This window comes from Gekko japonicus, unplaced genomic scaffold (genome assembly GCF_001447785.1).
Source record: "Gekko japonicus isolate JY-2015 unplaced genomic scaffold, Gekko_japonicus_V1.1 scaffold524, whole genome shotgun sequence".
Lineage (NCBI taxonomy): Eukaryota > Metazoa > Chordata > Lepidosauria > Squamata > Gekkonidae > Gekko > Gekko japonicus.
Genome location: NW_015170906.1, coordinates 885,317 through 913,168, shown reverse-complemented (window position 1 = coordinate 913,168; position 27,852 = coordinate 885,317). Strand labels below are relative to the sequence as shown.

The 27,852-nt window shown below is 50.1% G+C and overlaps 2 protein-coding genes across 2 annotated transcripts in view; one reads left to right on the top strand and one right to left on the bottom strand.

The window, feature by feature from the left end:
• Window positions 1-6,121, top strand: part of KDM1A (lysine (K)-specific demethylase 1A) — a 41,834-nt gene extending 35,713 nt beyond the window's left edge. The window contains exons 16-21 of the mRNA XM_015418629.1: window positions 188-320; window positions 1,238-1,425; window positions 2,362-2,476; window positions 3,731-3,858; window positions 4,277-4,423; window positions 5,643-6,121. Of these exons, the coding sequence (XP_015274115.1) occupies window positions 188-320; window positions 1,238-1,425; window positions 2,362-2,476; window positions 3,731-3,858; window positions 4,277-4,423; window positions 5,643-5,828 (897 nt within the window). The 3' untranslated portion in view covers window positions 5,829-6,121. The remainder of the gene's footprint in view (window positions 1-187; window positions 321-1,237; window positions 1,426-2,361; window positions 2,477-3,730; window positions 3,859-4,276; window positions 4,424-5,642) is intronic.
• Window positions 6,122-14,500: 8,379 nt separating this feature from the next.
• On the bottom strand, window positions 14,501-27,408 carry LUZP1 (leucine zipper protein 1). The gene is made up of 3 exons (XM_015418642.1): window positions 24,168-27,408; window positions 15,570-15,756; window positions 14,501-14,612 (listed from the first exon to the last, which is right to left on the bottom strand). The coding sequence occupies exons 1-2, from the start codon at window positions 27,366-27,368 to the stop codon at window positions 15,586-15,588; spliced, it is 3,372 nt and encodes a 1,123-aa protein (XP_015274128.1). The 5' UTR covers window positions 27,369-27,408; the 3' UTR covers window positions 14,501-14,612; window positions 15,570-15,585.
• Between the last annotated feature and the right edge of the window lie 444 nt (window positions 27,409-27,852).

Genomic DNA, 27,852 nt, shown 5'->3' with positions numbered 1-27,852 from the left:
TTGGTAACATTGTACACGGCTCCCAGTTCCTGTCGGGCACCTTCTTGTTGCTTGTCATTGCTGTCTGCGGGAATTCTGTCACCGCATTCTATCCATCAGAAGCCAGGGCGACGTGTTAGGAATACACCCGGGAGAGCTGACCTGCAAATACCCTGATGGGCTTTCACACTTCTCTCTTTATTTTTAGGATGATGATTTTGAATTCACCGGCAGTCATCTGACTGTGAGGAACGGCTATTCCTGTGTGCCTGTGGCTCTGGCGGAAGGGTTGGACATTAAGCTAAACACGGCAGTTAGACAGGTTCGCTACACTGCTTCAGGTAAGCCCTGCTTGCAGTTAGTCTCTGGCTGCTGTGGAAACTAAACATGTCTGTTAGGAGTGCCCTGCCCCCGGCAAAGACCAACTTGCTTGGGAATTGCAACACAGAAAGATTGGGGGGGGGGGATTTGAGAATGGCACGGCAAAGAGGGAATATGGATGAACTGTGAGGAGCCACAGAGTGTGAATCTGTGGTGGTCTGAGTGTAACCGGTCACATGCCTTGAGGGGGATGCACAGGGGAAGGACTTGAGATACTGGGGAAGGGAGAGGAAGTCCTGTCTGGAGAAGGGAAGGGGCTCAGTAGTAGAGCATCTGCTTTGCACGCCCAGCTTCAATGCCTGGCACCCCCCAGCTAGAAGGATCTGTTGTTGGTGATGAGAAAGACCTCCGCCTGAGACCCTGGAGAGCCGCCACCAGTCTGCGTAGACAGTACTGACCTTGATGGACCGATGGTCAGATTCCGTGTCAGGCAGCTTCATGTGTGAGGTGTGTAGGGGGACAAGCTTGCGTGGAATGGTGGGAGCCAGTAAGAGGAGGTCTGTGAAGTGGACCCCATGACTTTCGAAAGGACCACAGTGCAGTGCCAGTAGTGGACAGAACGGAACAAGTCACTTTGTAGAGTGGTCGTGAGGCTACTGGAGATGAGAATCGTGTTATTGCCTGGCGAAGGCTGACAGCAAGGATCGTGGGACTGGGGAGCTCTGCCTTTTTTGCAGATGGAGAGATTAGGCCCTAAAGATTAGGCCTCATAGTCCTCCTGAGCAAGATGGCCGTGGGTTCCTGAATCCGCCTAATATTCTCAGGAGAGGAACCGAAAAGGGAGTGTTTTGTGCAGCTGGTCTTTCTCCCCTCTGAATTTACCTTGTCTCTCTCTACTCACTGGCTTACACGAATCTTTCCCTCTCCCACTCTCCAGGATGTGAAGTGATAGCTGTCAACACGCGCTCCACTAGCCAGACCTTTATTTATAAGTGCGATGCCGTCCTGTGTACCCTCCCCTTGGGGGTGCTGAAGCAGCAGCCCCCTGCAGTACAGTTTGTCCCCCCCCTTCCGGAGTGGAAGACATCTGCTGTGCAGAGGATGGGATTTGGGAACCTTAACAAGGTAACACGACGGGTACAGTGGTTGGGCGAGGTGGAGGAGTGAACGGAAGGCCTCTGCCCTTCCCTGTTACAGAGGGAGACGGGATGAAATCCCAAGAGCCCTTTGGGGGAGTTTTCTCACTGGCGTGAGTGGTGCTTCTAAGGAAGCCTTGGTGGGTGTTTGGAATTGAGGGGGGTAACTGGTGCAGCAGGCGTGAGCACCCACGTGCACCCTTTGGCCTTGGAGCTTATTCTACCCTTTGATTTACTGAGTTTTTTGTTTTGTTTTGCTATCAAGGTGCAGCCAACCTATTGGGCCAACCCTGTAGGGTTTTCAAGGCATGAGACGAACAGAGGTGGTTTGCCACTGACTGCTCCTGAGGAGCAATCCTGGACTTCCTTGGTGGGCTCCCACCCAAGTCCTAACCAGGGCCGGCCCTGCTTAGCTTCCAGGCTCTGGTGAGATCAGGCTAGCCCGAGCTATTCCTGCCAGGACACGGAGGAGCCAGGGGTGATTAAATGATGTGTTAGGCTGGAGTGCATCTGGAGGAAGGCTTGAGAAGAATTTGACTGAGCAGACATTGGAGCCTCCTCCTTGGGGCTCTTCTGCGGCAGTGGGGGGGTTTTTAAGGCAGCCTTCCCTGCCACCATTGTCTCTGCCACAGAGCCATCTGGCTGATTCCTAGAAGGAGCTGAGGGCGCTTATCCGTCCTGCCTCTGGGGATGGAACACTTGGGAGTCTTCAGTGGACTGGGGGGGGGGGGCTTAGCTTATGGGTTGCACTGTTAGTCTCTGTAACATGTGAGTGCTGACTTGCCTTCTGCTTGCACATGATGGGCCCCTGGGAGTGTTAGTAGGCCTTGGGTTTGAGCTTGAAAAAACGCCCCCACAAGCGAGCTCTCGGTAGCCTTTGCCAGAATGCAAAATGGGCTTTCTAACGTGTCCCCTCATTTTCTAGGTGGTGCTCTGTTTTGATCGGGTGTTTTGGGACCCAAGCGTTAATCTGTTCGGTCACGTGGGCAGCACGACAGCCAGCAGAGGGGAGCTTTTCCTGTTCTGGAATCTGTACAAAGGTACTTGCGTCGAGCCGCACAAGTCTGTTTTCCCAGTGGCGCTGAAGCAGTGTTACTTGTCGCTTCCTTAGCAGGTGTTGGTTGCTGCTTAGCTCTTTTTAAAACAGAGATCAAACACTGCATTAGGGTAGAAAACGGTACATCCTGTTGTATGTTCGCACATGTACATATTGCGGAGGTTCCTGTGGCGCCGCTGGAAGCAGCAGCAAGCAGTTGCTCAGGAAATACAGCAGGCCTCCTAGCCTTTGCCTAGACCTCAGAGGACGGGAACTGGCAGGCTGTGGCTGCATTTACAGCCCTGCATACGATGCCAGAGGCAGACTTTTGATTTCTGCATTGACAGGGATGCACAGAGCCTCAGTGGTGGCTTCTGCTTTGCTCGCATCACTGCACAGGTGGGTGGCTGGTCTGTCTTCACCAGCATCTGATGTCTGCCTTGCCAAGATTATCAGAGAGCGGAGCTTTTATGAGCATGGCACACACGTTCCCCAGGGAGCCCAAGGAAATCGCAACTGTGTAAGGGGGGGGGGCGGGGGGCGGGACTGGTGAAGCAACGCTTGTGGAAAAGCTTGCCGCATAGACCACATGCTGTGCAGAGGCAGTGCTGGGTAGCTGTCCCTGCCAGCTGAGGTAGCCCCGTGTGCATGGGAAAGGCAGATAAGTGGGATCGCCTGGCATTCTGGATGGAGCCTTAGCTTGTATGCTCCATGCCAGCTTTGGCTGGAAGTGAGGCTAGCAAGCTTGACACATGCACACGCCCAGTGTGGTTTATCTCTAGGAACATCATGTGTGCTGTGTTAGAACAGGACGGTGGTGGTGGTACGCTCCTAGTGCAGAGTGACTGTACGGGGAGGTTTGCCTCTTCGTTGTTTTCTGCATTGTAGGTTGTGCTGTTTGGCCAGATGTGACCAGAAATGAAACACGTCCAAGCAGGAAATGCAGCTAGATTCTCTCCACCACCCCTGCACCAATCCCCTGGTGCCCTTTCCACCACCCCTGCACCCATCCCCATGCTATACTCCTTGCCATGAGTCTGTGGAAATGGATGCCGGGGTGTGTGTGGCTTTTACCCTGTGCCATCCTTGCCTCTTCTCTCCCACGTAAGAACCTTCAGTGTTACAGCCATTCAGAAATCAGTGGCTTTTAAGGCGTTTGCTGGGGACAAGAAACACAAGATGGAAATGAAACTTCTGTCACGTAGCCTTTGCTTTCTCCTGGCACCTGCCTGAATCTCTCTCTTTCCTTCCACCCCAGCACCGATTCTGCTGGCCTTGGTGGCTGGTGAAGCGGCTGGAATCATGGAAAACATCAGCGATGATGTCATCGTTGGGCGCTGCCTCGCGATTCTCAAAGGGATTTTTGGCAGCAGTGCTGTCCCCCAGGTATCATTTTGAGCCCATGATACTTTTTTTTTTTTTTTTTTGGAGCCAGTGTAGTGATCAAGCACAGGAGGTGTTGATCTGGGTTCAAATCCTCCCTCTGTCCTGGCAGCTCACTCACTGGGGGATGGTGGGGCCAGTTGTTCTCTCTCGGCTGCGAAGGTGTTGGTGTGAGAGGGAGAATCACATAAGGTGTCCTGAGGACGGGTGGGGTCCTAGAAATATTTCTCACTCTCTGTCAAACCTTGTAGTTTTTTTCCTCCACCTGTGCAAAAGCACGCTCTGTGTGTGTGTGTGTTTGTGTGCGCGTATGCCCTGTGCTGGGGACTTCACGAATCTTTACTTGCCACGCTCTTTTTTTTTTCTTCCAGTGGTGAGTGGGCGGCTTCTGCCTTCAGCTGCTGCTTGTGTTTGTTCTCAGCCGAAGGAGACGGTGGTGTCTCGCTGGCGGGCCGACCCTTGGGCAAGAGGGTCCTATTCCTATGTAGCAGCCGGGTCCTCAGGAAACGATTACGACTTGATGGCTCAGCCAATTACTCCGGGACCAGCCATCCCAGGAGCTCCCCAGGTGAGAACTGGCGTGTTGCATTCAAGAGGTCACAAAGCAGCAGCAGCTCAGAGCCTTGATTGCCTCTGGCACTTCAGCCGCAAGCAGACATTTGATTTGTTTAATAGATACAGCTTGGTTTCCCAGTGGGATTTTGATTTTTTACTTTTCGATATCTTGAGAAATGGCCCTTTGTGCTTGTCTCCCAGGATTTTCCTGATTTTCACCAAAGGTCTTGCTTCTTGCCGGTTGCTGGAATTCACTGCCAGAGGATGTAGTGATGGCTACAGGCACAGACAACTTTAATTTAAGCAGTGATTAGACAGATTCATGGAGGATGGGTCTATCAGTGGCTACTAGCCATGGTGACTCGGGGGAACCTGCACGTTCAGAGGCAACGTCAGGGGAAGGCCTCGGGCTCTGTGCCCTGTTGTTGACTCTCAAGAGGAACTGGTGACCCACTGTCTGAGTCAGGATGCTGGACTCAATCGACCACTGGTCTGATCCAGCAGGAGTCTTCTTATGCTGTTAATTCAGCTAGTGCTGTTCAAAAAGTTCAGGGGACCTAGTCTCTGGCCCAAGATCTCTTTGCCTGTGGAAAATGGTCGGGAAATGTCAAATGGGAGGGGAGAAGACTTTTGACACCCACCCCCATGAGTCTGTGTGCAGAGTCTTAAAGGGGGGTACCCACTAAATCTCAAGAAGTATCTTGGGGTTTAGTGTTTGGGTGAGGATGCCAGCAATCTCTGGTATCTGCTTGGGGGAGGGGAGCAAAGAGGGACTCTTACATGGTGCCCTTGGGATAAGTTCTGCCCAAGCACATGCAGAATCGACCAACTAGTTAAAAGCATTTAGGTTGTTTTCAGGCACCATTGTGACGTGTGGCTTTAGTTTACCCTCGGCCGCTTCCCTCCGGGAGGGAAGCAGAGTGCAAGGCTGGCCACAGTTTCTGCTGACTTCCTTCCTGCAACCCTTTCATTGCGTGCTGTTCTCTGTCCTCAGCAGTGGCTTTTTGTGGGGTTCTGGGACCTTCCAAGGAAAAGCAAAGACAGCAGAAGTCCCCATTTCTCTTTGCACAGATCCAACTTGCTGTCTTCCTTGCAGCTGACTGGGGTGGGGTTGGATAGATGTAGTCAGTTTAAGAAACGAGGTGTTCATTGAAGAAAGGACTTAATAAACAAAAAGAAGCTAGAGACATCAAGACTGTTGTCGACATTGCCACTTTTCCTTTCTTTTCCAGCCAATTCCTCGTCTGTTCTTTGCGGGAGAGCATACAATCCGCAACTACCCGGCAACTGTTCACGGTGCTCTGCTTAGCGGACTGAGGGAAGCTGGGCGCATTGCAGACCAGTTTCTTGGTGCTATGTATACTCTGCCTCGCCAAGCCACTCCAGGGGCACCTGCTCAGCAGGCTCCCTCCATGTAAAAAAAGAAGATGCAAACTGCTGGAAGTGGTCCCAAGAAGCCTCACGGGGGTGGCCTCCCCAGTTCGTAGCACTACCTGTTGGAATGCTTCACCAGGCATGGTTGGCATCGTGCCCACAGAAGGGCCGTTCGGTGCAGCATCTGAGTCAGCACAGCTCATCCGCCTGCCAGCCCTGGTCCACGGGGGACGGTGCTGGTGCCCCCAGGAATACAGACGCCTGGGTGCTTGAGCAGGATCTGTTTTGGTACTGATGTGGTTTGGTTCATTGTCTTCCCAGGGAGTAGACCTCTTGTAAGCTAGCAGTTGTTAGTGACTGAAATAAGATTGTGAATTTTTGTTCTAGAAAGCAAGAAATAAAGCTTTCTGTTTTTAAGAAAAAATGATCATTTGAGAAAGGCAGGAGGGTGACACACCAAGAGCCAGTGGTGTGGTTACTGTGTGGATCTAAGAGACCTGGGTTTGCCATCTCCACTCTGTCACAAAAATGGGCTGAGTGACTGGAACCAGTCCATATTTTCTCGGGCTAACGTACCTCATAGGGAGGTTGTGAGGATAAAAACGGGAAGAGACGTTTTGGAGGAAAGGGCAGGAGTAAGGCTGTGCTAGATCGCCCAGAGCCCTCCCCTGCGTGCCGCAAAGAGATTATAAATCTGGCCAACACACCTACTTGAAAGTTTGGAGCAACATAAATCTCCTTTTTGGAATGGGCACTGGGGGATGCAACAAGTCTGGGAGAAGGCGGGCACACTCCTCGTGCAGGCAGAGTTCGACCTGAGAGGATGGCTACAATAGTGATCAATCCAGGGCTGTTCCACATTATATTAGTAAAAGGCTGACGCGTGAGCTATCTAGATTGGGGGGGGGGGGGGAGAGATCTTGCCTTCCTAGAATGGGTTGGATCCAGCAACTTTTTCTGTGTTCCTTATCCCAAACCGTCCTTTAAGACCTTGGGAAAGTGGAGTCCCAGGAATAGCCACATAGCTGCACAAAGGAGGGGGAAAGGGGGAACCCTCCCCAGCAGACTTTCCTAGGATTGGAAAGTCTGCTGTGGGGAAGTTTTTGTACCTGCAGATTCCTGAGTTCCACCCCAGTGTTTGAAAGCATCCGAGCAGTGTCTGAAACAGTAATATTCGGGGAGTAGACCTCTGTTGGATGCTCCTGGGCTTGCCCCCGCTTTTTGCCCATAGCACTCCACGGGCCCCACCATTTTGATATGTTCCAAAAATCTTTGAGCTTTGTAGATTTTGTTACCTGGGGGAAAAGACAAATTCGGATGGGTGTACCTGTTCAGCTTAGTTACAAGGGCAGAACTTGTGTGGGAGAGGTCCAGAGATGCAGCAACATAGATCTTGGTCCAAGGCGATACTGTTTTGGATACCCAGCAAAAGAGTTGCTGGCTCCTGTCATTGGGATGCTTGGAACCGGCCACTGCCAGCATGGTTGCAGGCAGGTGCCCTAAAGCAAATCCACTCTTTCCAGTAACATACAATTAGTTTATTGATTATGTACTGCAGAACAGACAGCATTAGTCAGAAGATAACATGCGGACAAACTTGGATTTAAACATAGCATGCAGAACTTGTCACTCTGTGTGCCTGACAGGTGGCTACAGCTCCACCTGCTGCCCAGCCCACAGGCTGTTTGGGAGGCGAAAGAGGCCAGGCCTTGCCTGACCAAACGTGCTGGCACGGGGGGGGGGGGGGGGGGGGGGGGGGGCTCCCTTTGTGCCAGGGGTGGAGTGGCTGGGACGGTGCTGGAAGCTCTCTGGGGATGCAGCGGAAGTGGCCGGGGGTGGAGGGCTGGCGAATGAGGACCTCGAGAACACACTTGTTCAATTGCACTTGCTTTTTTTTTTTCTCAACCTGAAAATGAGGAAATATAAGGCAGGCGACACAGCTGCCTTTAGCACAACATCAGGATTTAGCAACCCTTCCCCCACCCAGTCTTAACATTAGCAAATAGAAAAAATATATATTTTTTAATCTCTTAAAAATACATTCCACACAATCTGAAGGATTCTCAAGTGTTACAAGCGGCAAGAAGACCAATATCGTCTCCTCTTGGGCAGACGTGCAGGGAGTGCTAGACTCCCAGCAGGCCCCGAAGGGAGAGCAAATTTCTGTTTGGTCTCCAGCCAAGAAGAAAGAAAAAGAGGAGGAAGGCTAACCTCTGCACAGCAGTACCTTCACCCCTTTCCCCTCTTTGGATATCAAGCTGGGAGTTCAGCTGAAGCAGCAAAATCTTCAGTGGGTCTCTTCTTTCTTCAAGGGCCAGGGTGGCGGGGCAGCATTACGCAAGGAAGCTTCTCCTGTGCGACCCCTTCCCTCATGGAGGGGGCCACCAGTCCAAAGGCCTTGCATGCAAGAGACAGTGTCCCATTTCAGCATACAGACAAGGGTCCCTTCTGACTGACGTATGGCTGAACCCCTTGATTCTTGAAACTCAAGTCATCGGTTTTGTCACAAAATCAGAGGCTTTCTATACTCTTAATGGCTGTTGATAGGAGCTGCACTTTTGGCGAAGAAGGGAAGTGAAGAGAGGAGTGCTTAACGGCGGTGCAAGTGGAGATATGAGGACAAATCCTCTTGGGCTCTAGCTAGGAGAAGCCACATCCTTGTTTCTTAGCAGGGAAAGAAAGGGGGTTTCCACATGCAGCACATATAATTACAACATTGGGAGTTTTCTTTTTTACACACAAATTCTCGGCATTAGAAAGTCCCTGGGGGATTCCTACTATATTTCATATGCTACAGTTAAAAAGAAAAAATTAACTTGCCAAATGCTGGCGATATTTACAAATACACTTTACAGCGGTTTCTTTTTTCTTTTTCAAAAGTGTGCAACTTAAGCCAAACAGTCTCCATTTCCTGAAATCGTCACGGTTAGTTCAATAATACAATCTGCTCCTATTGCACTCGGGGAGGGGGGTGTCTCTGCATGGTCATTAAATCCTCTGGTTTTAGGGGACTGTTCATCAGAGAACCCTTGGCCTACGCTGATTTGACTATTTACATTCATTAGCAATGGCTAACTAAAACGTTTTAAGACTTAGTTTGGTAATTCTGGGGTCTAACTGATAAAAAAAACTGCTAAGGAACAGAGAACAAACTGGCCAAAATAACCCATCAGCAGATTTCTCTCTTTCCCAGTGCTGTTGCTGATTTGACTTGGCTCCATCACTGTGAAATGATCAAGTGGGTCCCAAGACACTGGATTCCTGGTTCGAATAAGACTTGAGGCTAGAAGTCAGTCATTACTGTTACAAGCTTCCAAAGTGATACTGAAGAACAGAATTTCTTTGCTCCCTTTTCCTGGATGTTCAAATATCACCTGAGAAATTAACTCTTGAAAAGAGGTGCACAAAGCTGCCCGATACCCAGCTGGACCATTGGCCTAGTGGAGTTGGTATTGGCTGTTCTCATGGGCAGCGGCTCTTCAGGGACTTGGGTAGAGGTCTCATGTCACCTGCAACCTGATCCTTGTAACAGGAGATGCCAGGGATTGAACCCGGGGCCTTCTGGTTCTCCTTTTTTGTCACTGTAGAATCTTTTGGCAAGAAAAGGGCTAGTAATGTTTCCATGGTAGAGATGATCAGTTGCTAGTCTGACATACCTTTGCAGTCTCTGCTTGATAGACAGCGGTGTTCTTTGTGACGGAATTTCTCTCAGCCAATTGTCTAAGCTCTTTTTCCCTTAAAGTTCTTGAGTCCTGGAAGAAGCAGTAATCGCAGCAGCACCCACAGGCTGATCTTAAGAGCACCTTTTGGGTATTGGTGTCTGGTTGGGTGAGGGCTTTTTTATCGTGACTAATGTACTGCAGAACCCTGACCTTGGATGGCCCAAGCCAGCCTAATCTCAGAAGCTAAGCAGGGTCGTGCCTGTTTAGTACTTGGGTAGGAGACCACCGAGGAATACCAACATTGAGGCAGGCAATAGTAAACTACCTCTGAACATCCTTTGCCTTGAAAACCCTATGAGGTTGCAATGGATCAGCTGTGACTTGATGACACTTTTCACCACCACAATGTAATACGGTAAACAAATCCAAAGAATAGCCTCTAGAAACAGGCCGTTAAATCAAGTGCTGTGGAAAGGTGAGAATTCTCTTGGCCTTGTGCAAATCAGCTGAAAGACCAGAGTGGTCTTGGGTGCCAACTGTGCAGTAGCGGGGTGTGTGTGTGTGTGTGTGTTCCGCTTCCTTTTCAAGCACTGCTGTTCTAACAAGCACAGTACAAACCGGTGTGATTTCATTTCTCCCAGATCAGAAACTGGGGGAGAGAACTTATTTACAGCTGTGATCCTAAATGTTACTACTAAAAAAGGGAACCACATTTCCCTCGTAAAATGTTTCTTAATAGGATAGGGCCCGTCTGTCTTTTTGGAAGAGTGGCCTTGCTCTAGCATCAGCTGTGGCATCTCACGGGGAAATTAAAGGCGTTGATGCCCCCAGCCAAAAGGGGATGGCTCACACAGCAACACTGCGCCCACCCCATATATTGGTGGTTTCGCTTTAATTTTCAAATAGGCTCAGATCCAACATCAGATATTGCTTCCAACTTGAGGGGAATGGAAGTACTTAAGTTACACTGCAGGTGCTAAAGTGCTTTCTTGGATCAACGATGAAATGGCTTCCTTTTGGGGAGAAAACACCCCCTACTTTGCAACAATTCACAAGTCCATGTTTATTGCTTGACAGAGGAACCATTATCTGGCTAGTTCTAAAAGGGCTCCCTGGATCATCTATCACCGTAGAGAGGCCTTTATGTAAACACTCTCCCCTGCTCATGGAAGCTGGCTAATGAACTGTGTGACACAACTCCCGTCTCAAGTAATCTGTGTGAGCTGGCTTGGGGAGAGAGGTGCACTGTGACTGCAACAGGGAAGGTACTGGAATACACAGGGTAAGTTTCTAGCCCTCAAGGCTGTTAAACTGGGTGTGAAAGTACATGGGAAATAACAGATGAGATCTTGCACTCAGCAGGATCTTTCACTGGGCAGGGCTTTGAGGCGTCTTTGCCCATGACTAGCAGAAACACCTTTGTGCAAATGCATGCAGATGTAAGTCACACAAGCTGTAGAGGTAAAGATGAAGACAGACATGGTTCCCTCTAGGAGTGCTTGTAGGTTTCTCTACTGCAACTTCTGCACGCTTTAACACCATGGTGCTCTCAGTGGCAAGCGACTCACTGGTGGTGGTGGAGGTAGTACTCTTTTTTCCCCCTCCATGGCCAGCAGCCCCTCCACTGTATTCTTCCTCTCTTCTCTGGCCAGCTGTTCCATGGGAAAACAAACTGGGAAGCCCTCTCTGTGTTCCAGATACCAAGGGCTGGCTAAGGTTCAACAGTCCTGGCGAAGGACAGTTCTACATACCCAGAGGTACTTTATTAATTTAAAGGGTTACAGTTACAGAGTTAATATTACTGGGCATACCTTTTATTACCGGGCATGTTTGGGGGGGGGGGCACATAAGGCAATACGATGCTCATGGGGCTTTGGTTGACAGTAATTGTAACTGGCTCTCCAAGAGCTGCAGAGTAAATTACCTTTGCCTTAACACTTCTGATACACATGCCAGGCACTATTGCCTCCATGGATTTTCAAAACCCTTTTTATCACCTAAACACATCCATTTAAAAATTCATTTGGCAGCTTTTTGTGCCCCCCCCCCAATTGATGCATTGCTCTGGTCAAGAAAAGGGGGGGGGGGGGTTTAAGCAGTTTTATGTTTGCCACAAGGGCCAGCCAATCAGCTCCACTGGATTCTCCGAGACCAGCAGGAGGAATGGGCCGCTCTGGAGTTGGATTCTGATTGGAAGTTTGTACAGACCTCCACGGCAAGCCTCACTGTTCCAAGGCATGATGTCTGTCTTCACCCTTAGTCTGCCTGAGCACAACCCTTGGATTTCTAAGCCCAGGCTTGCCCTAGTGGCGCTTAGAGATGGCCACAATCCCTGTTCTTCCTGTCACCAGCAAGGATTAATATCCATGTAGGAAGAACAGCTAAAGTTGCTAACAGACCACATCTCTTTGGCGTAATTTCAACTGCCATGCTATGGGCCACGGCAGTGTAACCAAACGCCCTTTTTAACACACCCACCTCCGCCCACGGGCATGCCAGCGTTTCTCTTTTTTTTTTTAATTTGCTTGAAGCCCTGGCTCGTTGAAGCTACAGAGAGCTTTGCCAGCTTGCAAATGGTTTTAACAGCTAGCCTGCCGAAAGGGGCCCATCCCCTGTGAGCCATTCCTCACGCTGCCATAAAGCAAAGTGTAGGCCAAGGATGTGTGTTTGAACAGGTGCCGAGTAAAAAGCAACACGGGCTGGTGTCAAGCCTGGCTCACGACTGCGGAAGGTCCAAAGTGCTAAGCAGCAAACGAGCAGCCGCCAGCTGCTGGTTTCCAGGCCGCCCTCTGGTTTTGAAACCCCAGAGGCTCCACCCTGCTTTACTTTTGCAAGAGGGAGGTAAGCAATACCAAGCCCTGTGCACAGGGGAGATGGAGTGTGTACCTCATGCCTGGGCCAGAGAGAAATCTCTGTTTGCCTTTCAGCTGCACTGGTTTGGTGAATTATTTTGTTGCCATTCAAATGGATTGCAAAGGAGTCCCTCTGGATTTGTGCGGTTGGGGTACTTTTAAGCTGAGGGAGGGGGTATACTTTTTAGTAGTGAATAATACTGCATCCACATCCCGGGATCTCAAATGGCAGAAAAGGCAGGCACTAGGACTGGGGAACACAAGGAGAGGAAAGCCTGTAGGATGGTTTGCTCTGTGTGCAGTGGGAAAAAATGGTCCCCTTGACTATCTCTAAACCGGAGTGAGGACAGTACAAAAAAAAAAATTGACCAGGGAAGATGGAACCTGACTGCCCTGCTAACTTCCCCAGTGGGGCAGGGAGGTAAGGAAAGTTCCATTTTAAAATGTTAAATCCTTTAGGAACGCTAATGGGTGAAAACTGTGTTTGATAGGCTAGTCTCTGCTGCAGATGGAAACCCAGTTGGGAGAGAGAATTAGGGGGTGGGGGGGCAATGTTCCCTCTAAGCTGCAGAGCCTTGTGAGCAAAAATGCTACTTTGTGAGCTACTGGCATTAAAGTTATGAGCTGGCGATATGACTAATGCATAAATTAGTTTGCTCTGGAGCCCTCCTTCCTGAGCAAACACAAAAATGTGTGAGCCGGAAGCTAAAAACCTGTGAGCTAGCTCACACTAACTCAGCTTAGAGGAAACACTGGTGGGGGGGTAGAGGTTAAACCCAAGCACTGCCCTCTCCCCTATACTGCCCAATGGGATTTAGCAGCATCCTGTGGATTTCTGCCCTTTGGAAGGTTGTCTCGCACACACATACGTGTGCTCAGGCCAATGACTTTGAAGCCACCAGGGAATGAATGAGCTTCCCAGCTCAAGCCCCCAAGAAAAGAGCTTTCCCCTTCCCTCCTTGCTTTTCAGTGCCTTTAGTTTACCCATTCAGCACAGGGGCACCAAGTTTTCAGTCCCCCAACTGAAGGGGCAGTAGCTGGATTCCCACGTCACCCTTTTTGACCTTTCAGTTGGCACTTGGAGGAGGCGGGATGCAACACAGCACAGCCCATGCTGTGGGAGGGAGGAGAGCTCTGGGGCAGGGCTAGAGGCTGAGTCGAAGGCCAGGCAGAGGGCAACCGATGTGTGCCTGGAGGAGTCTCTGCTGGTCCCTTTGCGCAAGCGAGTGAAGAGTGAGGTAGCAGAAACTAAGGAATGTCCGTCTGTCCCCACAACGTGGGTTGTGCCCGGCTGAGGCCTTGGGCTCCGAGTTCAAGTAATGCGACAAAAGCCCCTCGGGGGGGTAAGCAAAGCCTTTCGGGAGAGGGGACAGTGGCCCGATGGGGTGGGGAGATTTTCTCGCTTTCCCTCTTCTGGGGCCCGACGGAGTCCAGCCACGACATGTCCCCTCTGGATCCCAGTGGCCTCCCAGGCTCAGCACCCAAAGTGTGCCTCGCCTCGTGTAGAACAGCCGATGCTCCCAAGCACAGGGCAAGCCCCAAAACGAGAGCCGAGCCGGGCGAGAAGGGTTCACTTTATTGCTTGGGTGTGGGGAGTCAGGCAGGAGTTCTTTACCATGGGCCAAGCCCCTGTAGCGCAGGCGGGCAGGTGAGGAGGTGCAGCGTTGGTGAAAGGAACAGCCTTGACGCGTGGTCCCTCGTGCTGTGCAGTTGGCCCCTTCCCCTGTCCTTACATCCATCGCCTCCGGAGCTGGCACGTAGGTGCCTTTCAGCTGGCCCTGCAGACTGAAGTGGGAATGGAGTCTGTCTGTCTGTCTGTCTGTCTCTGGGTTGCCCCGTACTTCTGGTGTTGTGCAGATTCTGGGCTTGTTGAGGTCCCAACATTACATGGATCGGTTTTGCTGTCCTTGCTGCATGTGAGAGCTCCGAGTTGACCCGGTGCTTCTCCAGGGAATGCTGCAGCAGAGCGTGGAGGCTGGGGCCAGATGCCTACTGGCCCAAGTCCTCGGATGCCCCCCGGGGGGCCACAATCAGGCACTGGCCAAGGGTTCCCATTGTTCAGGCTCGATAAGATTGTGGAGTGGGGGTTCCCCTGAGCAAAGTCTCTGCAATGTCCCCCCGTCCCCAGCGGGAAAAGGAAAAAGCAAAGCTACTGTTTAAAAAACAAACCCACCCAAGGCCAGGGACGAAAAAAAGCCTTGAGGGCTGGAAGGATTAAAAGTCTGTACATGTCCCAGTGACGGCCTGGCTGCAGGGAAGGCCAGTGTAGAGAGCGGAGGATGAAGCTCAGCTTCGGGAAGTCATGCAGCTGGAGCTGGAAAGACACAATGGGGGAGAGAGAAGCAAAACACTGAGGAGTGGTCCTGCTAAGCCAGACCCAAGGCCTCTCCAGCCCACCACGCTGTTTCCAACATGGGGCGGCCACACAGACCGAGGAGTTTCCATTTTGCTACTGCAGCCAAGAGCCATCAATGGCCACTCCAGTCCATGAAGCTGTTGGATCCCCTTTTTTCAAAAGCCGGCACTCACAGCTGCATCTTGCGGCAGTGAGTTCCATACGCAAATGAAGACCAGTGGACGCCTTCTGCATTTCCATCGTTACCTGCTCCAAGTAATCAACTATTCAAAGGGTCGAGCCCTCCCTTCGCCCAGTGATAGACTAAGAGAGTCTTCAGATGCCTCTTGCACACAGGTGTGGCAGCAACACATTTACTATCTGCACTGCCAACTGTGGCTGCCCCCCCCCCCCATCTTTTCCTCCTTCCCTTTCACTGCTGGGAGCGAGGCTGGAGAGAAATGGGTTTTCCAAATCAAACTGGCAACCAAAGGGGCATGCACTATTTTCCTTTTTCTATCTGCACGCTGGTGCCCGTCTACACCCCTCTCCGCACACTTAAACTATCTCTCGCCAGCAGCCACCCAGTCAATAAATGTGGAAGCTGGCACTGCGTGGCTGTCTACTCCCTCCAGAGGTAGTCTGCCTCCTCAGAGCAGTGGCTGGGGAAATACTGTTGCAGCCTTCCTGCTGGTGGGCTTCCTAGAGGCCGCTGGGAGGCCACTGTGTGAACATTGGAATGCTGGACTACATGGGCCTGGGGTCTGATCCAGCAGGGCTCTTCTTATGTACAATGCAGTGGACAGTTTTCTAGTGTAGCTTAAGCACGTATGTGCGCATGCACGGATACACTGTGTGTGCCCGCACTTTGGTGCTTCCAGGAGAGACTCAAACAAGAGCAAGGATTTCCGATCAAGGCAACGGAGGCATACCTACCTGGCCCATATTCAGTTCAGTTGTCTTTGCACCAGCGTAGCCGCTCCTCGGTCTTGCCGGCCGGCAGCAGCTGACGAGGCTCCAGCTTGGCTTCCGGCCTCTTCCGTGGCATTTCGGCCCAGGAGAGCTGCTCCGAGGAGCCAAACTGCTTTCTTCTGGAGCTGGGAACGAAACCTTTGTTCTCCTCCTGTGCCGAGACCAGGAAAAAGGCCAGGTGCTTAATAGGCCAGAATTCAGCTGGGAAACCTTTCAGACTCATAGAAACCACCCCAGCCCCACTGATCCTTTCTCCTTTGCATGAGTTTAGAGGCAATATCAACGCTGAGATGTCAACATTCGGTTTCAGAGGGCAGCCATGTTGGTCCCCAGTAGAAGAGCTGGACTGGAGTCCAATCGCACCTCAGAGACCCCGGCGCAGATAGCTCAGGGTAGCCCCATCTCATCAGATCTCGGAAGCTAAGCAGGGTTGGTCTTAGTCCTTGGATGGGAGACCACCAAGGAAGCCCAGGGTTGTGAGGCACAGGCAGGCAACAGCAAAACCAGCTATGACTTGCCTCGAGAACCCCACGGGGTTGCCAGAAGTCAGCTATGACTTCACAGCAAAAAAGGAAAGGGAAAAAAGCACCTTTGAGACCAACGGGATTCTCAGGGTCTGACGAAGAGAGCTCTGACACTGGACAGCCTTATACCCCCCCCTCCAAATCTGGTTGGTCTCTAAGGTGCGACTGGACTCAAATCTAGCTCAGAGTCCAGTTTTAACACATGAAGCTGCTAGTCCCACCCCTCCCAAAGCACAGAGACATCGACCCAATGAAGCCCCTGAGCAGGTTCGAGGGCAGGGAGCCTCACTCGACTGGCAGCCACCCAGCAGAGTCACCCTTCCCCCTCTGTCGCTTCAGTGTTTAAAGCAGAGCCATTCCAAGGCACAGCTGCCGCTCACAACTGATGGTGCCCCTAAAACTGGTTTTGTTTTTAATGCCAGTCTCAGATGTAGGCTTTGACTCTGTGTGGAGTAAGCCTCCAGCGGCCCTCTGGGTCTCCCATTAGGATGGCTGTTCCTTAGAACTGCACATATTCTGGACTGCCAAAGTCAGCTCACTCTAGGAGCTCAAAGGCACAGTTTGCTCCGGAGGTTGCAGGCCTTGTGCTTATTTCACAGGCACGGATCAGAGGCCACATGTCTGAGGGAATCTGGCGAGCTCACGCCTAAGCACCCTCACGCCTAAGCACCGTCAATCAGGCTAGGCTAATATCCTCTCTCTCCAAAGACACCTGCTCGTGCTGAAATGGTAATGGGATGAATGTTTTTCTTCCTCCCTATGGCTCAGAGGGGGAGCACCTGGGATGTCAGCAGGAGTTCGCTGGCCTCTCATCTTAGACAGGAGGTGTTGGGGAAACTCCTTTCTCTGCCTGAGTGCCTCTGGAGCTACTGCCAGTCAGAGTACACAGACTGGGCTCGATGAATCAATGGTCTGACTCACACGGTCAATGCATGCATTCACTCTTCCATATACCATAGGAACCCGAGCGTGCTTTCTCTGTGCCAAATCCAACGTGGGGGCAGCAATCCTCTTTGCTTAAGCCAGGTCGATCCAACTCATGCATAAACAGAGAGTTCAAACGTCTCCAATGTTTTAGAACAAAAACAAGGACACACAGGTGGAGTTCTAAACCCCCTCTCCAGGCACAGACCCCCCACACACCCTGGTGCTTTTCTCCTCAGCCAAGTGCCGATGCAAAAAACGAACCTGCCTGGGAGAAAAATGTCGGGGGGGGGGGAGGTCTCCATGACTGGGGAACAGCACGGTTCAAACAACCGGCTGTTGCCACTGAAGCATCCAGTAGGGCCCTATGTCCTCTAAGTACCCCCTCACCTGGCTGAGGCATTTACCAAAGTATCCCACCACATACCAAGACCTCAAGCTGCCTAAGAAGTCTCCTTCTCCCTAAAGTAGGCTGTGTTCCTGGCACTACCATCATTAGGGCTTTTTAGTGAAGAAAGGGAAAACAACATATACAGAGAGAGAAAAGAAGGGGGGGGGGAGAGGGGAAAAACTGACTTTTAAAAATGGGTCTCACCTTGCAGAGTTGGCCTGTAAGTTGGATCCGGAGTCTGGAAAGGCGGACAACACAACAGGCCCTGCGAGGTAGGGCCATCAGGGATCCCCATTTGGGCTGCTAAACATGGGACTCTTAAAAAGCAGCTCCCCGCAGAAAATTCTGCACTTGCAGGCTGCCACCAGAAGAGGGAGCTATGCCACTAGGCCAAGAGTAACAGCATGAATCCCGGCCCAGCTGCCTCAAACCTCCAAAATAGCCCAAAAAATAATTCCATATGCTTTTGTCAAAATCACGAGATTTAACACTCAGGCTCTCTCGGTCTCTCTCTGGGCTCTTTAATTGCCATCATCTGTTTTCTGTCGGGCTTTGATGTTTGTTTCCCCCTCTGCCTTCAGGAAAGAGCATCTTTCAGTCCTACCATGGGATGTTACTGTTTTATGAAGGAGGCAGCTCCCCACCACCACCACCATTGGTTCTGCTTCTAGCATCCCCCCCCCTTCACCCACAGGAGAGCTGGGGAGCTCAGAGTGCTTCCCCCTCACATGCGGGGTGGGCGGGGAGAGAATGCTTCCCTGGAGAGGCCACCTCAGCCTTTTAAGAACTCAAGACACACCAAGGCCTCGGGCTCTACAGCCAGTGTGTAGCATCTATACGGACAGGTTAGCAGCTGTTCTCCAGGGCCTCAGGTAGAGAAGAGCTGCCTGAGATCCTTTAAACAAGTAGAGATGCCAGGGACTGAAGCAGCCCCCTCCCTAAGGGAAACTGCCTCCCAGTTGGTCTCTCTAGCACAGTCTCGTCCACTGGGACTGGTGGCAGCTCTCCGGTGCTTCTCTTGCACCCACTAACAGATGTTTTAGACAGAAGCTGGACCTTGTGAAGGCCCTGTCTGAAGAAAAGGGTGCCACATCCTGGCCCCACTCCCCCTCCACTGGTTCCTTCACCCACTCTTCCTCTCTCACTGGCTTGACCAGGGCTCTGGAGCTGCCCCACTGCAGTGGAGGGAGGATGGGGAGGGGGACAGAGGAGAGGCGGAGCAGGGCCCCACCCCTGAGCAAGCCCACCGGCTCCTGGACCTGGTTCTCACATGCAGGAGAATGAGGTGGCAGAATGGGCATCATGCAGGTCTGCCAATCTCCAGGTGGGGTCTGAGAGGTCTCCCAGAATTATGACTGCTCCCCAGACACAGAGGTCAGTTTCCCCGGAGAAAGCGGCTCCTTTGGAGGATGGACTCTCTGGAATTATACCGCTGAAGTCTCTCCCTTCCCCAAATCCTGCCCTTCCCAGGTTCTACCCCTGAATCCCCAGGAATTTCCCAACATGAAGTTGGAACCCTAACGTCATCCTTTTTAGAGTACACATGGAGGATGGCACTGGGGGACACTCTCCAAGGTCAAAAAGTCCCTGCAAATAACAAGTCAGCACCGAGATGGGGAGTTGAAAACTCCAGCTGGAGACCAAAGGGGCATGGGGGACATGAGCTGATGGTGTGATGTCACTCTATAGCCAAAGTGTAGCATCTATATGGACAGAGATGGTGTGATGTCACGCCTCTCTAGGTACTGGCTGAAACTCTATGGTAAAACCAGAGTTTTCAGCAATTCCTAGAGAGGACTGATGTCACTTGTGGGAAAACCTCCACCTGCAGTCTGTGCAGCACATTCTCTTCATGTAGGAGTCAGACGTTGCCTCAATGCTGGCCTGGTAAACGTGGTCTACCTCCATAAGCTTTTTTTTTTTTTGCAGCCAGAAGATGCAAAGCTCAGAAACACATCCCACTAGGTGGCGTTCAACCTATGTAACTAAACACAGTCGGAAGACATACTCACCCTAGAAAAATGGCCATTTCAGGGCTACCTGCGAGTATTATTTAGAACTTTTAGTCTCCTGCAGAACAGGGAAACAGGGTTGCAGGGTGAGCAAGATACAACGGGGTAAAGAGATCCCCACTGCTTTAAGGCTAGAAGGAAAATCATTGTGCTTTAAGGCTAGAAGGAAAATCATTGTGTATCAGGCCCAGATCTTAGTGAAATGAGTTTTAGAGAACAATATTAAGCAGGCCAACTCAGAATCCGACTCAGGCCTATTCAGTGGGGCTTAGTCCTGGTAAAGCATTCTTTGAATTGGTCTGTGAGTGAATTAATTTACTAGATGTGCATACATAAGTGCCCAACTGACCAGCCAAACCAAGATCATGGCAAACGATCGGATAAATCAGGAGCCCCCAACCTTTCTGAAGACTGTGGGCATATTTGGAATTCTGATCCAGAGTGGTGGGCACAAACCATAAAATGGCTGCCACAGGAAGTGGAGCCACCTACAGACAGGAAGCCCAAGCGCAGAGGAGAAGAGGGCTAGTTTTTAAAAAATACACTGGGAAAGAGAGGTAATAAAACCAACACTGTGGTGGTGGGCGGCTGCCACTGAAACAACGTTGCTTTAATCTGCATAGCCAATCAGATCTTCCATGGCAGATCTGGCCTGGCCTGGCCCTGCCCACTTCCTAAAAACACTTGGTAGGTGCCGAGAAAGGTGTTGGCGAGCGCCCTGGCACACACAGGCACTGCGACCCCCGGGTTAAGCACTAGCCAAGATTGTTAAAGCCATATTAGAACAATGAAAAAGATACGTCAATCAAGAGGTCTGATACTTCAAGGACAAAAACAAATTAGTTGAGTGTTATTCTGAAACTATGAAATGCATTTTGGGAGGGAAGATAATGAACTACTGTAACTCTTAAACTACGCTGGGAAATTTTTCCTGTTTTAAGCATGAACTCATCACTGAACAACTGTTCTCTGAAAGTTTCAAATTAAAAACAGAAATAAAGCAAAATAAGAACAGTTTTGTAAAAAGGCTGTTTTTCACAGCAGATGTGCTTTTTAATCAGGCCGATTCTTCCCACTTGGACAATTACCAGAAGGGGCCGGTAGATTTGCTATGCTGCTAAATTTGCCCCAGAGTGCTGCAGGATCTGAGTTCAAGAAGCTCTCATCCCTGCCCGTGCTCACAATTCGGGATGGGCACAAACTAGCTCAAGAGCCAAAATTCAGACCGAACTTGGGCCAGTTCGGAGCTCTAGAACCGATATTCAGGGGAAGATGCATTCTCCGAACGTTTACTGGACTTTTGGGCTAGTTCGGTTGTTCAGGGCCAGCCATTTAAACGTAACAGCTGAGCGGTGCACCATCTGCCACTGCGCCGCTCAGCTGCTAGGTTTAAATGGCTGCCAGCCATTTAACCCTCCAGTTTTGCTCCCTTCTGCTTCAAAGGGGGGGGGAGCAAAACCAAAGGGTTAAATGGCTGGCAGACTTTAAACCTAACAGCTGAGCAATGGACCCATTTAACTGTTAGGTTTCCCAGGCGATCCCCGCCCTCTGTCTCCCAACCATGGCTCACCAAGGCCAGGAGAAAGCGGTGGATCGCCTAGGAAAGGACTTCCTCTCCCCCTGTCTCCTGGCCATGGCTTCCCCCTTCCACGGGGAACAGAACGTGCCGGAGCAGTTTGGTTTGTGTGGAGCCCGCTCAGCTTGGGGATCTCATCTCCCCCCCATCACTAGGTCTGGCATGGTTCCAGGCCTCACCACTCTGAGCCCGGAGTGGCTCCCGGCATCTGCTGTCACCAACTCTGAAGAGGAAAGGTTTTTGGGGGGATTTAACCCCCCCCCCAGTGTATTTTTTTAAGAACTTGGATTTTTCTGCAAATCTGAGGGGGGTCCCCCAAGTTTGCAGGAAAATCTGTTTAGTGTCAGTGTGGCCCCAATCTCCAGATTTAGGCATGTTATTATTAGATATATAGATATGCAATGGGAAGGGAGTATGGCTCCCCCTCTGTCCTTGCATGGTCTCCGTGGCTCCTGCTTGGAAGGGGCTTCTCTCCTTCTGTTTCTTGTACCTAGTTAAGACTCTGAATGAACTCTCTACCTTGGAAGCTCCCTTCCTCTCAAAGAATCCCACTTTTAGTGGGAGACTTCAGAAGAAACTGACTGAGTATATGTACTCCAGATTAGAATTAGATTATTTACACAGGTGTAATCTGGACAGGTGCTAACAAGGGTGGTTATGGCAGTTGTCTGGCCTCAGAGACCCCTTCACCCAGCATTCCTGAGGGTGTGGAGAGAGAGAGAGAACAGACCAGTTATGTTCATTTTTATAGTATGGAACTGGCAGCATACCTGACTGAACATGCTGGAATACTGCAAGCACACCTCTGAGCTCCAGTAATTTTATACAGTTTAACAGTGTCTGACATATACAGCAATATGTGGCTCACAAGGAATTACTATGGCAGCCTTGTAAACTAGTCCACAAGGAAAACATTATCAGCCAACCAGGTAGCACATTGTTTGCAGAGCATCAATTGACTGGTAAGAAGAAAGGGGGTGGGTAGGAAACTATAGAAACTTCCTTGCCTAGTTTGCTTGGAAGCAATTAACATCTGCCCCAGATGAACATGGTGGGGGCTATTTATAGGCCAGTACCAATGGAAGGGGGCGGAATACACTGGAAATCCTCACTGGAAGTCTAAGCCGACGAGTACCTAGAAGAGGCAATCAGCACAAGCCCCATCAACATCCTGTTCCTAGCTGGCATCCTGTTGTTCACTTGGACTAGGTCTCTGCAGTTGCCGCTGTCATTCTTGAGTTGATACTGACCTGGACGGCCCAGGCTAGCACCATCTTCTCAGATCTCAGAAGCTAAGCAGGGTCGGCTCTGGTTAGTACTTGGAGGGGAGACCACCAAGGAAGTCCCAGGGTCATTGGGAAACCACACCTGTTTGCCCTCTGGCCTTGAAAACCATTAGGGTGGGTGCTGTAAGTTGTTTGCGACTTGATGGCACTTTCCACCACCTCTTCTGCTTTGGGGTCACACTGGTGCCAAAGGGACTTGTGGTGGAGAGGGGATCTTGTGGTTAGTGATGCCCCTCCTCTGAGGCCAGCCTCGCCCCATGCCATCACTCGCCGACAGTCTCACATGCTGCAGCTGCGCTGCTTGGTGCCAGAAGGCCGATGATAGAAAGTAAATTCTCACCGCTGCTCATTCCCCACCAACAAAAAAGCACTCTGAGTTGGAATGGAAGGGCATTGCTCGAAGGAAATAAGCTTCCTGCCTGTGACAGCATTTGCGCAATGGAAGGAACTGTCTAGGAGAGTCACAGGATATTTATAGTGCTGGGTAGATAGCATTATTTTTGTGAGCATAGACATTGGAATCAGAGCTGGTCTGAGTGTAATACACATATCCTGCCTCACTGCATTGTAGATGTAAGGTGTTAGAACTGGGAAAGGTGCGTTTCTGCCAGGCCAGCTTACAAATAGGTCTCTGTGCTGTTTGGGCTACCTCTACAGCACAAGCTAGCTGGAGTCAACATGGTGTAGTGATTAGAGTGCGGGATGAGGATTGGGAAGACACAGGTTCGAATCCCCAGTCTACCATGGAAGCTTGCTGGGTGACCTTGGGCCAATCACACTGTCTCAGCCTAACCTACCTTGCAGCGCGGCTGTTTGGCTAAAATGGGAGAAAACTGTGGTATAAATATAGAAATAAAACACGTTGCTATTCAAAATTCAGCAGAGCAATGTGGACAGTCATTGATAACTGACAAGGAGATCAACTCATTATTGTTTCAGTGTGCTACTGCAAATACAGCAACTGGGCAAAATAGGGGCCTGGAGAATCCAGGTAACTTCCTGTCATGTGAGTCTACTGTCAGGCAAGCAAGCTGCTCACCTATGGTGAATTAAGAACTGCTTCCAGCTGACCAGGCATGGAAGTGATACAAAAGCATATCCTTTTTTCCTGAACATTCTTGAAATTCATACATTTTATTACAATTCTCACTCTGCTGAGCTGCATCCCAAATCTCCTGATGACTCAGATTAGCCCCCTCCTCTCTCTGCTCTGCCCACCATGTACAGATCTCCTGCCTCAGGCACCACATATGGGTGCAGCAGGCAAAAAAAGGCAGACACATGTTTAAAAAAATGTGGATCATATTCCAGGCTTTATCTAGGATGGCAATGTGCAATCTGGGTGTGTATTTTATATGTGTCCATCTTTCCGAACTGTACACCCACATCTGGCCTTCTGATGGTAATGGGGATGGATCAGGTGTGTTGGATGCACCAACAGGAATGCAACCTGGGTAGGAGAATAATCTGACACAATCATGGTACAGATGGGGGATCTTTTCCTTATTTATATTGGCGGGCACTGCCGTCAAGTTGCAGCTGGCTCATGGCGACCCCTGGTGGGGTCTTCAAGGCAAGAGAAAAAGAGAGGTGGTTTGCCATTGCCTGCCTCTGTGTAGCAACCCTGGACTTCCGTGATGGTCTCCCATCCAAGTACTATCCAGGGCTGACCCTGCTTATATCTTCTGAGATCTGAAAAGATCAGGCCACCTGGGCCATCCCGGTCAGGGCTGTTAGGGGTGACTCAAAAAACAAAAAAAAAGTGTCCCTCCTCCTCCCATTTGACTTTTAAAAAATCAACCTTTTCCCTAAGAGCTCCTGCTTTAAAGTAAAAGAATGCCGAACTTACTGGTAACACTGTGCAATTCCAAGAAGATGCCGTCGTGGTATCGTTGATACAGCTCCCCTGGCTGAGCATCTCAGATGCACTTAAGCTACTTTTGGTCCTTCTGGAGTCCAATTCTGGAGTGTTCCAAGAGTTTACAGTGGCACTGGCTCTTCTGGAATTCTGCTCAATTGCATATATGCGTGCACTAGTCCCTTCAGGCTTGGGAAAGTCCATAGATGACCTATACGGGTTCCTAGCTGTTGCATTTTCAACCGCTTTGGGCACAGAGTCTTCAGAAGACTGCAAACCTCGCCTCGTTCTCCACCCGCTTCTCACCGTGACATGTCTCGTCTCCGGTGAGTTGGTTTCAGAAAAGCCATGGCTCTTCCAGCCGATTGTCTCCCCAGGTGATTCACTGTTCTTTTCGGCAGATTCGGATGGCTTTATCAAGATGCTGCTTTTCGAGATGACCGTTTCTACCTTGCTCCGCAGAGCAGAGTCCCCGTTTTTCTCAGTCTCCGGTAACTTCAGGGTTAGATTGCTCTTGTTAATGGATATCTCGTAAGGGGAGCTGGCTGCATTTGCTCCCGATGAGAGATCATTCGGCGTGACTCTGATATGCTGAGGTTCCTTCATGGCTTCGTTGGTGCTGGTCCTTTGAGAAACTGGCTCAGATGGGTAAATGGTGATGCTGCTGGTCATTTTTTGGGACACGGTTTTAACAACGGGTGGCTGTTTTTCAGGGTTCCCTTCTGTCCCTGGCCCTGCCCCACCCATGATTTCTTTCACATCCTTCTCTACAATCACAGGCTTGATGACTGCTTTGGACCTCAGAGCTTCCCTTGGGCTGAATGGCCTCCTGGAGTTTAACCCCTTGGTGGCAGCTGCAGAAGAGGTTCTGGGTGACGTTCTGCCAAGTTCCTCATCACAAGGATTTTTGTCGTTTTCAAAGGGTGATGTTCGAACCCCTCCCCTGGAACTTGAGAACTCTCTGGAAATGGGTTCCCTTTTTACCCCTATATCAGAAGCTGCAGGAGTGGTTGCATTTTTCCCTGTCTCTTCATCCGTGCTGAATTTTTCATGACCACGGGACCTGACAGCTTTAGCTCTCGCAGAAGTGGGTTTTAGGCCAACGCTGTTAGACTCTCCCACTGAATCAGTGGTCTGGCCAATTTCTTCCTTAGGAGGAGATGCTACAGACTGTAAAAGATCTTCCTGACTTCTTGAGAGAAGCCAAGACTTTGATAAAAGCAAGGGCTTTGTGTTTTCATGTGGAGGGTCCGTCAACTGTCTTTCTTGGGAGTTAATGCCCTTTGCAGAGCTTTCTTCCAAAAGCTGCCTCCGAGATGAGACCAAGGTTGGCACTTCTGTCTTAGGGCTGGTGGGTTCAGCAGCGAGTGTTTCTGAAGACAAGGGGCGCCTGTAGGACGAAGTGGCTCCGTTGGATGACCCATGATTTGTTTTTGAGATGCGCATTTCTGCTGACTCTGTGAGATTCGTCTTAATTCCCTTTTCTGGAGGAGATACAGCAGTTTCTGCTTTCCTTTGCTTTTCTTCAAGTGCACTGGACCTGCACTGATGAGCGTCATTAAACGGCTGGGCTGCTCTTTCGACTTTACTTCTCAATGCTCCTTCGTTCTTGGGCTTCGAAGAGGCCTTCCAAGATTTGTGCTCCTGTGCTGCAGGAGGGTAACGACTAAGCACAGATGGCTGCTCTCTCGATTTCTTCACTTCTGCTGGTGGGGCACTGTTGTCTTTTGGTGAGGAGAAATGCACACCCACAGACGATTTGTCTTGCTTTGCATCGGTTACTAAAGTGTCCAGTAATGCTGATGTACTAGCAGCCTTGGCTGCTCGCCTGCTGTTCAGATTCGGACTTGGAATCCGCTTGGTGCTTTGGGTGCCAGTTTCGTTATTGAGTGAAAATTCTCGGTTTCGTATTCTCTCCCGCCTGTGCTGAGGGGAAAGCTCCCGAGACTTATGCTTTGAAATAGCTGACTCGGCTGTGACTGCCCTGTGTTTCGGTCTATCATGCTTGACTCGATTAGATAAGTTAATTTCTTCTGCTTCTGCTTCACCGTTCTCCAGTTCTTTTTGCTTTTTCATCTGCATTTTTATTTCTTCTAGCTGGCCAATGAGGAGCTTGTTTTTATTCTGTTCGCTCAGGTAGCTGTCTTGCAAATCATTGTTTTTGGCTCTCAAAGTTTTAAGTTCTTCTTCCAATGTCTCAAAATGTTTGATTTGAGTTTTCAGCTTCTCAATCTCTTGGTTGAGGTCCTTCACTTTGTTGTCCTCTTGGTTTTTATTCTTCTGATTTTCCGATTTGTTTCGTGTTTCATTTTCTACAAGTTTGAGGTAATCCAGACTCCCTTTTCTTCTTGTTTCTTTTGAAGACAGTGCAGAAGTTGTCAAGTCAGCTTCAATCCTCAGGTCGTTCCTCTCAAGAATACTGTTGGACGACCTTTCCAGCAAGTTCGACGTGTTACGGGTTTGATCTGCCCTGTTCAGTTTATTATTTTGCTCTAGCTTTTGGGTTAGCTCTTGTATTATCCTTTCATTTTGTTTCTCCCTTTCATTGAAGTGTTTCTTTTCACTAACAAAGATAAGGGCTAACGATTTCAGCTTTTCAAGTTCGCTCACTAAACTCTGTTCAGTTTTATCTAGCCGGTCTTCAGATTGTTCCAGCTCTTTTACTTTCCCCCGAAGAACTTCCAGTTCTGTCGAAATTTTCTTGGTCAGGTTCTTCTCCTCATTGAGACTGAGGCACAGCTGGGTACAGTCATTCTTGCTCCGGCCAAAGGCCTCCTCCAGTTTCTCCAGCTCTGCCATTCGCTTCTGAAGCCGCTCGATTTCAGATTTCAGCTCTCGAGTGAGGCTCTCCTCCTCCTCGAGTTTCTCCTTCATCAGCCGGCAAAGCTCTTCCGCTTTTCTGATCTCCTCATCCTTGCCTTCAATCTTCAGCACTCTTTTCCGGAGAGTTTCCACATCAGCCAGCATGCTTGAGTTGCTGCCCTCTGCCTGGATGACTTTGTCCTGCAGGTCGAGAAGTTCATCCTCAGCTTTCTGGAGATTTTTAGTTGCTTCCTCCAGCTCATCTAGGCGACGGCTGAGACTTTGCAGCTTGAAACGTAAATGGCGATTTGAGGTCTCCTTATAAGCCGAATAGTCTGCCATAGTGGTGCTTGGTTGTTGTTTTTCCCCAGACGGAAGTGAGGCAATCATTTAAACTCTTATCTTCCCCCTTGCTTCATGAGGCTGCTGGGCAAAACAGCTGGCACCTAAAAAGAGAAAGCAGAAAGTGAGCACGACAGAAAGGGGAGGCTTATTTCCTATAACCTTTTCTTTTTGTAAGCCAAAATTCAAATTGCTCTAATTGGAAGCATAAAGCAATCTTCTTAGAAGCATCCAAAACCTCCCCTTTCCAAGAAGATCTCATAACAGGTGGGAAAGTATGACTTTTCGTTCAGCAAAAGTTTACAACCCTAACAAGTCAAGGGAGGGAGTAGCCTCTCAGCACGGGTCTGCATCCCACGAAATAAATAGAAGGAATAGTGTGGTGTGGTGGTCAGAGTAACACACTAGGACTGGAAAGACCCGAGTCCAAAACCCTGCTCAGTCATGAAACTCTCTATACAGCTTTGGTTAAGTCATACTTTCTCATCTAAACTACCACACACAAGAAATGTATGAAGGAAGCACCACACAC